Raw genomic sequence first — 10,954 nt, forward strand, 5'->3', positions numbered from 1 at the left:
TTGCTCACAAGACTCCACCGCTCAGAGGGAGCATTGGTCCTGACCAGTGTTCCCTCTAAGCTGAGTCAGTGTGAGCTAGCTCACAGTCTTTTAGCCTCTGGCTCATTCACAAAGTAGAATTTTTGCTCACAAGACTCCGCAGCTTAGAGGGAGCATTGCCTGCGGGCACCTTTTGGACTTTTAACATAGCGTGGTGAGAGCAGCCACAGAAAGGCTGCTGCAGGAGATGAAGCCACCGCAAAACGGCTGCCCCAGCTTACCTTCAGTCCCACGGTGAAGACCCTTGTGCGGTGGTGGCAGCTGCCGCCAAAGCAACGCTTGTCAATATCCGCACAGCCGATCAAATCTCCAATGGGCCGATCAAGAGCCTTGCTGGGCAAAACCCCCACCTGCCCTGCCCACTTCCTTAAAACACTTGGGGAGGGCACCAGGAAAGGTGTTGCTGGGCACCATGGTGCCCACGGGGTCCACAATGAGGACCCCTGTTCTACATAGTCTGTAGAATGAGGTGGTCGAATTCGGGACTGCGGTGAGGGAAGTCGCAGAGTGCCAGTTTTTGGAAAACAACTCATAAAGCTATTCACGGTATTTTCAACAATATTCTTCCAATGAAGCTGGAAGGGGTTTTTTTAACTTAATTGCATCAAAATGGTTCCAGCTGCTCATAGGGAACTGTTGCTAAAATTTATTGACAGTGGCAAGAAAGTATTTTTGCTAGGCATTGGAAGAGCCGGACCTCCCAATTTGGAAACGTGGCTGCTAAAATTTCATGACACTCTGCAAATGTTAAAATTAACTGTGCTGTGACGGTTTTGGAAACGTAAAGTACGAAGGAGAAAGTCGGCACCCTTTAATTTGATATTTAAGTTTGGTGGACGCCTAACGCAATAAAATAGCGCGGCTTGTCAGCAATGCTCCCTCTAAGCTGTGGAGTCCTGTGAGCAAAAATTCTACTTTGTGAGCTGCTGGCATTAAAGTTTTGAGCGATCAATTTGGCTACTGCATGAATTAGCTTGCTCTGGAGCCCTCCTTCCTGAGCTGAGACAAAAATGTGTGAACCGGAGGCCAAAAAACTGTGAGCTGGCTCACACTAACTCAGCTTAGAGGGAACACTGCTTGTCAGTTAGAAATGAAGGCACGTTTGCTGATTTTCAAACGGACTACTGTGTCCCACAATTATAATTTACATAATGATGTTACAATAGATAATATATGATTTTCAGAAACAGACAAATAAAAAGACATTAAAAATAAATTCAGGACTGTATTTGCACTCTACGCTGAAGGAGGTGGTGGGGTGGGGGTGTCAGTTTGGAACGCTCCCCCAAGTAAGAAGCGTCCTGGAGGCTCTCCACGAAATAATGACAACTTCGATAGACTCAGAAAGGATTGCACCGCTGAAGGCCCATGTGACCTGGGACCAGGGTGTTTCAAGGACCACCAGCTCCCAAGTGAACATCCCCAATTACTATGGTTCTCCCCTGAAAACCTACTCAGTACGTCACCCCGCTCTGAAATAAGGCAGGTGGACACGCAAGGCAGGGACTTTTCTGTGGTGACACCTTGAGTATAGGAACTGTGGTGGCTCAAGTGGTTAAGACGCTGAACTACAGGCTGTGGAAGGTCAGTAGTTCAGCAGTTCGAGACCCGGGTGCCGCATGACAGAGTGAGCTCCCGTCTCTTGTTCCAGCTCCTGCCAACCTAGCAGTTCGAAAGCAAGACACTGCAAGTAGATAAATAGGTACCGCTTCGGTGGGAAGGTAACAGCATTCCGTGCGCCTTGGAAACGTCTTCGGACAGCGCTGGCTCTTCGGCTTTGAAACGGAGATGAGCACCGCAACCCTAGAGTCGGACTCGACTGGCTTTCGAGCAAGGGAACCTTTACCTTGAGTATGGAACACCCTCCCCACAGACATTGGGTTGGTGTTGAGGATGCAAAGTTTCCAGAGCCGGCTGAAGGTGTACTTGTTTATCCAGGCTCTCATAAGAACATAAGAACATAAGAGACGCCAATGTTGGATCAGGCCAAAGGCCCATCCAGTCCAACACTCTGTGTCACACAGTGGCCAGAAATACCAGTGCCATCAGGAGGTCCAGCAGTGGGGCCAGGACATTAGAAGCCCTCCCACTGTTGACCCCCCCCCAAGCACCAAGAAGACAGAGCATCACTTGCCCCAGAACCCCTAGCTATACCTTGTGGCTAATAGCCACTGATGGACCTCTGCTCCATATGCTTATCTAATTCCCTTTTGAAGCCGTCCATGCTTGTAGCACCCACCACTTCCTGTGGCAGTGAATTCCATGTGTTAATCACTCTTTGGGTGAAGAAGTACTTCCTTTTATCTGTTCTAACCCGACCGCTCTGCAGTTTCATCTCTGTTGATTACGGGGATGTTTTAAAAATGCAAAAAATGCAGCTCATCTTAACGCTAACCCCTCTGAAGTATTGTGTGGAAGGTTTTGTAATATTCGATATTCAGATCCTCTTTTGTCCTGGTAGCCAGGGGGAAACTGATATTTCATCTCATAAATGTCAGAGTCCTGGTCAAGAGACTCCCAACACCACTCTCTTTGGCAGTTATTTGTTTATTGAGATATCAGCATGATCCAGGCTAGAATAGTACCATGTCAGAACTGAGGTTTTTGGCGGTATCCTCTACAGATATAGACAATTCAAATGAGGGTCTCCCCCTCATCCAATCATCTCATTCCGCCATCCCGCCTAAGGTGCTGGCATCTACGCCAAGTTCCCAGTCCCGTTATCTAAGACAGTGAGGCTAGCACAGAGTTTGCTTCAAGGTCATCTCTGTGGAGAGGCTGATCTTGGAAAGTGTTACGATAGCCACTACAATGGTGCTACACACACTCTCTCTCTCACACACACACACAAATACACCCCCCCCCTAGGAATTTCCCTCCCCCCAATAACTATGGCAAGCTATGAAGAGTTTGACAATAAAATACTGGAATCCTCCTTTTATATTGTTTTTAGGGACTGATGGATTTTACCTATTTTATCATTTTTATCATTCAGTAATTTTGACAGGGATGTTTATTCCCTGTCGAATGCTAGAGAGGGATCCGAATATAACCTTATTGGTTGCTAGATTCCCGTCTATCGTATTTCTCTTTAAAAACTAAAGTTGTACTCTTTTAGTCACTGCTCAATATCTATTGATCAGAGGCGCTTGAAAGGAAAGGGAAGGAAAATTCAAATTAACACAATTACTATTTATATTGTTTTCAACTATAAGCTGCCTCAAGCACTTTTGGTGGAGGCGATGGGGAAGAAATCACGGAACGACAGACCTTCCACTTGCCTTTGAGAAGGTCTCCTCAGATTTGACCCGTCTCATTTGACAGCACATGTAGATCCATACATACATTGAACAATGTCAGAAATACTATTTGTGGTGATGTTCATTTAACCTTACTGCCATTGGCAAAACCAGATGGACGGCAGACGAACAAACTCACTTCCAGTCTTAGCAGCCTAATCCGCTCCAAGGACAGCTTGACCAGAATAAAGCAGTCGTCGGGAAGGAAAACCTCTTCAATGTACTCAGAAATCTGCAGGTAAAAAACAGGGACAAAAGTTTTAAATGAGTAGCCATGTTAGTCTGTCTCTAGCAGAAGAAAAGAGCAAGAGTCCAGCGGCACCTTAAAGACTAACAAAATTTGCAGCAGGGGAGGAACTTTCATGAGTCACGACTCACTGCTTTGGATACTTGAAGAAGTGAGCAGTGACTCACAAAAGCTCACTCCCCGCCGCAAATTTTGTTAGTCTTTAAGATTCATTCATTCATTAACTTTATTAGGGGTTTGTCTCACCAGAACCAAGCGGACATTTTAAAAAGATTTTACATTCAGCAAAGTGAAATTACTTTTAAAAAGAGTGACATAAAAATTAAGATAAAATTATCCAAAAGCATACATTAACTGTCCATGGACCAGGCTGAGAAAGAAGTACTTTTCTAGAGCACGTTGAGAAATAAAAACTTTCTAGAGCAGGTAGAGAAAGAGGTACTTTTCCCCCTTTCTCACAATACAAGAACTCATGGGCACTCCATGAAATAGCTGAGCCGTCGGGTTAGAACAGATAAAAGGAAGTCCTTCTTCACCCAAAGAGTGATTAACCCATGGAATTCACTGCCACAGGAGGCTACAAGCATGGACAGCTTCAAGAGGGAATTAGATAAACATATGGAGCAGAGGTCCATCAGTGGCTATTAGCCAGAAGGTATAGGTAGGAACTCTAAGGCTGGGGCAAGTGATGCTCTGTATTCTTGGTGCTTGGGGGAGGCAACAGTGGGAGGGCTGCTAGTGTTCTGGCCTCACTGCTGGACCTCCTGATGGCACCTGGTATTTTTGGCCACTGTGTGACAGAGTGTTGGACTGGATGGGCCACTGGGCTGATCCAACATTGGCTTCTCTTATGTTTTTATATGAACTCTCGGTTTGGGGCAAGGGATGCTCTGTATTCTTGGTGCTTGGGGGGGGCAACAGTGGGAGGGCTTCTAGTGTCCTGGCCCCACTGCTGGACCTCCTGATGGCCCCTGGTCTTTTTGGCCACTGTGTGACACAGAGTGTTGGACTAGACGGGCCACTGGCCGGATCCAACATTGGCTTCTTATGTTCTTCTGATCCTTATTGCAGCTAGCAAATACTTAGCTACCTGCAGGGCGATATTGTGATTTCTATCCGACAAGAGGTACACTACTGTCTGTTCTTCCGGGAGACCCTGAACATTATGCAAGAGAGGTCTAATAATTACATTCCTCGGCTCCAAATTTAAAAAAAAAAGAAGATGCAACTGGGCTCTTGCTCTTTTCAGGGATAAAAGTCTGACAGTCATCTTTTCGGTACGTGTGCAACGTGGCATCGACAGAGAGAAAAGGTGAGAGTGACGCGGGGGAGCGGGGACAGCCTACCTCTCCCAACAGAGTCTTCTCAATTCGCCCTTTCACCAAACGGGCAAAGTCCGGATCGCCGTCCGTGTCGAGGTGCGCAGTGATAATGGGAGTGCTGTGCACAAGCAGCAAAATCCGGGGTCAGAAAAGCCTTCCCAGTTTAGCCTCTCTACATGTAGCCACAACAAGCAGTGTTCCCTCTAAGCTGAGTTAGTGTGAGCTAGCTCACAGTTTTTTAGTCTCCAGCTCACACATTTTTGCCTTCGCTCAGGAAGGGAGGGCTCCAGAGCAAACTGATTTATCCAGTAGCCAAATCGCTCGCTCACAACTTTAATGCCAGTAGCTCACAAAGTAGAATTTTTGCTCACAAGACTCCAATGCTTAGAGGGAACACTGGACACAAGTATGGCATATCTGGTTTTACACAGCTGGATTTGAGTCCAGTAGCACTTTATAGAGACAAACAAGATTTTCGGGATAGAAGCTTCTGGAACTTTATACTCCGAAAATCTCATTTTCAGTCAGTTAGCCTTTATTGGCATAAAACCTTAAAAGAGGTAAGAAAATATACATATAAAACCATACATATAAAACCAAGTATTTTGCAAACTACATAATGTTGCATAATGTTACATAAAACAATTTGTTACAAAGTGTTGCTCATTTTGATAGTTTTTCCTGACGTAGCTTTATAGCCAATTGTAAAAACATGGCTACCGTCACTGATATTTCAGTAGCAGAGTCATTCAGAAGACGGCGCACTTTTAAAGCATCAGGAAGGTCCGTCACATTGGCTAAAATGGAGTTTCAATATCTAAAATGTACATCTACATAAAATTGACAAGTGCAAACAGATATGTGAAACTGTCTCGATGCATCCAGAGTTACAATGGCAAAGTCTAGCCGTATATGCTATATTATTGTATCTCCCATGCAAGACTGCTGATGGTAGTGCATTGAATCTTGCTAGTGAAAAAGCTCTGCGCTGTTGTGGTGCTTGTATATCAGATAGGTATGGGGCCATTCGGCCTACCGTGAGGGGAATCTCAAAGTTCAGTGTAGGGGTGCAGCGGCCACCCTTCAATGCAACCCAGGCGTAGGCTCCTGTGCCAGCGTGGTAGCATTTCTTCTGTAAATGCTTTTCCTAGTCATTTTGAAACATTTTTTAAAAGGCGTGTGCTCTTTTAAGCAGAGTGGGACGCTGTAGCTGACTAATTCCCGCACTGAGCAAGGGGGTTGGAGTAGGGGCCCTCTAGGACCCCTTCAAACTCTGTGTCAAGAAACTGGTCTCCTCTAAGAGAGTTTTCCTGCCTAAGTGTTAGCTCTCTTGACTAGAGAAGTCATCACCCCCACCTGCCGGCTTGTTCTCAGAACTGTTTCTTCAGCTGGCAGAAGTGATTAACTTGCAGCAGCTGAGAACTGTCATTTAAAGTAGTTGACTGCTTGCAATTTAGAGATCTCTCCTGGGAACAGCTTTCTATTGGTGAAATGGCTTTTCTTTCTGCCCGGAGAACTTCAGCCCCACCAGGAGAGAAAAATCTGCCCCACAAGCCACAGAATCCTGGCCACGGGTCTGATGAGGCAGATCCCCAAACCTGGTGAAGAATACCTGATTGCTTTGGAGGCGTTGATGATCTCTTTGATCCTCGGCACCCCCAGCGTGATGTTCATGGAGGCGACGCCAGCAAAATGGAAGGTCTTCAGTGTCATTTGTGTGCCAGGCTCGCCGATGCTCTGGGCGCACAGAGCTCCCACGGCAGAGCCAGGCTCCATCTGTGCCCTGGGAGGAAGAGGCGAGAACACTTTTAGATTCAGGAAGCTTTTCACAGCTGCGAGCTCAGACAGCTCACGGTTCAGACCTGGATTAAACAAAAAAGGTCAGTTGGGCATTCTGTGTGTGTGTGTGTGCGGGAAGTGCGGCCAAGTGGCATGTGACCTATGACCTCCAAAATGTCCTATCCTTAACAGTCTTCCTCACTTCTTGCAACCTGAGGGACCAGGCTTCTTGAGCGGGTCCGCCCGTCTCACATTCGGTCTTCCCAGGGCTCTTTTTGTAGAAAAAGCCCAGCAGGAACTCATTAGCATAATAGGCCATACCCAACAGCAGAAACTCATTAGCATATTAGGCCACACTCATGACAGCACAGCTCATTAGCATATTAGGCCGCACCCCCATGTTACCAGAAGTGTGGTCATCCAGCCACACCCACCTTTCGCTTCTTATTCTGTTTACCTTGTTTGTTGTCAAAACCCAGGGCCTTTTTTGTTGTTGCAGGAACTCCTTTGCACGTTAGGCCACACACCCCTAATGTAGCCAATCCTAATGAGTGTCTGCTGTGGGGTGTGGCCTATTATGCTAATGAGTTCCTGCTGGGCGTGGCCAACTTGGGAGCCAGCCGGAACACCGTTCCTGCCCAAAAATAGCCGTGGGTCTTCCTTTATTCTTGTGGTCTTCAGCTTTTCCTAGCATGGTTGTCTTTTCCGTGGGAGACGAGACAACACAGATCTCGAAGCTGGAGAAGAGCATTTACGCTCGAAAAAAACTTATTGGTGGTCCCCGGCCTGAGAGACGTCCGGCTGTCCTCGACCAGAGCCAGGGCCTTCTCTGCCCTGGTTCCAACCTGGCGGAACTCTCTGTGGAATAACATCCATGCCCTGCGGGGCATTTTACAGTTCTGCAGGGCAGAGATGTTCCGCCAGGCGTTTGGTCGAGGACACCGACGGTTCAGTCTTGGCACTCCCGCTTCCCATGGGATAGTGGCACCAGTATTTTTTTTTTTAGGATCTTAGCACCCTCAGTAAGCAATTAATCAGATTATGACGTTTTTATTGCCTTACGTAAATTTTAATTTATTTTATTGACGTTTTATACGACTGTATTGTACAGCACCCTGAGCGTGGTTTCACCGGGGAAGGTGGTCGATAACTTTAAATAAAAAATTTAAAAAACATCCTCTGCTCCTTTGCCGTTAAACCCAACAAGCGCCTCCTAGATAATCACCCCGATCAGTAGTGACTGTTCTTTTGCCCTCTAATAAAACCTATCAACCATCTGACATCAAGCGGTAAAATAGAGAGAAAGCAAATGACCTCTGGGTTGGGAAATTGCTGAAGATTTGTGGGGGGGGGTTGGGGAGGTTGGAATTTGCAGAGGGAGCTCAGCATGATGCGATGACATGGAGTCTACCCTCCAAAGGTGCAATTTTCTCCAGGGATCTCTGTAATCTGGAGATCAGGTGGAGATCCACCTGGAACTTGGCAACACGGAGTAACTGGAGGTGTGGCTTGGGCAATAAACTTTGAAATGAACATTACCGGGGTGTCCTTATCTGTGAAAGTGTGGAAGGTGCAGCTCCTAATTCATTATATATTTATATCTTGTATGTATTCTCACTCGTATATGTTTTGAATTTGCATTTAGTCCCATTACAGCAATGCTTGAATAAGAATTATTCGAAACGTGGCATCAGGAATCCGGATTACGCGTCGATGATATACACTTCAATGATGATATATACTTCAATTTGGACTTTGATAATTGATATTTGCTTCTGTGCTGGAGCAAGACACATGGAAAGACTATAGATGGTGCTGCTTCTTATATGTTTCATTACTGCACCTTGGCCAAATGATTTACATTATACTTGATGTTATGCTTATATGATTATTATATACTTGTTTATTTTCAGTCAGTGGTGTTTCTTGTTTTGCTTCTTGTACTGTACACTGGCCTCCCCCCCCCTTTTTTTGATCGCTTTATGGCTGGCATAAAACCCTGCAGTTTAAATCTGTGGAGAGATATGCTGATATCGAATGGACTACTAGAGAGAGCAAAACATACGTGAAACAGGGGAAAAAAACAGCCCAGGGACAGGAACGCACAAGCAAGGAAAAGGAGACTGTGGGAAGGCCTTGAATCAAAGGCCATTTATGTTCAGACCCTCGCACCCCTTTCCGGAAGGGGAGACATCTTCCTTTGCTTCCTGCCTTATATTCATATCTGGCCAATCAATTTAACTCCCTACTTCCCAGAAGGTGGTTCCCACTGGGGGAGGGTAAGAAAAGAACAAAAGCCGACACGCAAGAAGAGTTCCGTACCTCATGTACTTCTCTCGACAGGTCTCCAGAAACTTCTCCAGCTGGGTTGGAGTAATCCGGTCCAGTTGGTACAAGACACGTGGCTAAACCAATACACAATCAGAAGGGTCAGGGACAGGCATTCAGCAGAGCAGATCTAGAACTGAAGTTTGTCATCACAGAAGTCTCACTTCTGCTTAGATCCTGGCCAACGTAAGGCTGAACGTGACTCATGAGAACACAAGAGAAGCCAATGCTGGATCAGGCCAATGGCCCATCCAGTCCCACACTCTGTGTCACACAGTGGCCAAAAATACCAGGTGCCCTCAGGAGGTCCACCAGTGGGGCCAGGACACTAGAAGCCCTCCCACTGTTGCCCCCCCCCCCCCGCCCAAGCACCAAGAATACAGAGCATCCCTTGCCCCAGACCGAGAGTTCCTATCTATACCTTGTGGCTAATAACTCTGCACTGATGGACCTTGTGGCTAATGTATAATCTTGAATCTACTATATATAGGCCCAACACCTTTTTAATCAACACTGCTTTTAATCTAAGGAACATTTTATTGGGAACATTTGGCTGTACAATCTCAGGAGAATATATAGTTGACCAGAGGTGACTATTTTCATTTTTCTTTGTTTATTTTCGGTTATTAGTTGTTTAATGCATTGACTCATACACTTTTATTGTTTCTAGAGAAGTACTACTGGACATGTGATCGCACTGGAGGCTTCATTGGTATTTTTGTATTTCTTTTCTTTGCCCAGTGGTTAAACTTTGGAAGTAAGTCAATGGGTTTTTGTTTGGTAATATATTTATAATGTATTTGTTAGTAGTATATGTGTCTAATCTTCTATTTCTTTTATTTTTACAGCAATTGTTTTCTGGTCTTTACTTCATATTTTGTATATGTATGATTGTATATATTTTTACATATCAGCCAGCATGTTCTATTTGTATTAGACCTCTCAGGAAGGCCTGTAAAGGCCGAAACGCGTTAGGTCTATTTCATTAGCCTTTGTATGTTTTTATATTTGTATATGAGGTATGAATGGGACCTTATTTGTTATTTTGTGTTGAATAAATACATGTATATTTTTGTATGTTTCATAATTAGATTTTTAGAGTTGGTCCTCTTCTATCCTTGACTAACCTTTTTAGGTTCTGAATAATAGCCACTGATGGACCTCATAACACAGAAGAGATCTAGTGAAGATCGAGTAAACCTTCAGGGGTTGTTCTGGGGGCTTTTCGCCATCAAGCCACGGCCAACGTATGGTGACTCCTTGGGGTTTTCAAGGCGAGAGACGTTTAGAGGTGGCTTGCCCTCAGCTGCCTCAGCGTGGGGACCCTGGACTTCCCGGGTGGTCTCCCACCCAGATCCTGACCAGGGCCAGCCCTGTTTGGCTTCCAAGATAGGGCTAGAGGAGATTGGGCTCGACTGGGCCATCCAGGTCAGCGCTGCTCTTTCGGTACCTTCAGGACTCTGCACAGACTCACTCGACTTTCCCTGGCTGCTTGTCCCCTCCTCCCCCTTCCTAGTTCCTTCCCTTAATTTCTGACCTTCCAGCTCAAAATCCTCAAATTCTTTGAAAGCCTGTCTCTTCACACAAAACTAAGACAAGGCTGCCTACACCAAGTCAAAGAACATTTCCTTGATGACAAAGTATGGGCATCTTTTTTTGGGGGGGGGGTTTGTGGGGCAGACTGCGAAATCCAAAGCTACAGAGTAGTATGACATACATATAATCCAGTCCCCCCCCTATTTATTACCCCTTGTCTTCTGGTACCTGTCCTAGATAAATCACGACGCTGATTTTGCTTTCTGGAGAAAGGAGAAACCTTTAAAAGTAACCTTGTTGGAGTACACACACAAGTACTTGAGCTTGTGGCAGCTCACCCCCCCCCCCGACTGAAAAACAGATAAGTCTGTCAGATATCATAACTCTGCATGCAAGAGGATCTG

General features: G+C 45.7%; 1 protein-coding gene across 1 annotated transcript in view; it reads right to left on the bottom strand.

Moving 5' to 3' along the window:
- The window catches only part of LOC107109148 (DNA-directed RNA polymerase III subunit RPC1-like), a gene marked incomplete at its 5' end in the record, with an annotated part of 30,785 nt that overhangs the window by 14,246 nt on the left and 5,585 nt on the right, over window positions 1-10,954 (bottom strand). Inside the window, 4 exons of the mRNA XM_015409722.1 lie at window positions 3,478-3,570; window positions 4,932-5,025; window positions 6,520-6,690; window positions 9,009-9,091. Of these exons, the coding sequence (XP_015265208.1) occupies window positions 3,478-3,570; window positions 4,932-5,025; window positions 6,520-6,690; window positions 9,009-9,091 (441 nt within the window). The remainder of the gene's footprint in view (window positions 1-3,477; window positions 3,571-4,931; window positions 5,026-6,519; window positions 6,691-9,008; window positions 9,092-10,954) is intronic.

The sequence above is a fragment of the Gekko japonicus genome, unplaced genomic scaffold (genome assembly GCF_001447785.1).
Source record: "Gekko japonicus isolate JY-2015 unplaced genomic scaffold, Gekko_japonicus_V1.1 scaffold3665, whole genome shotgun sequence".
Lineage (NCBI taxonomy): Eukaryota > Metazoa > Chordata > Lepidosauria > Squamata > Gekkonidae > Gekko > Gekko japonicus.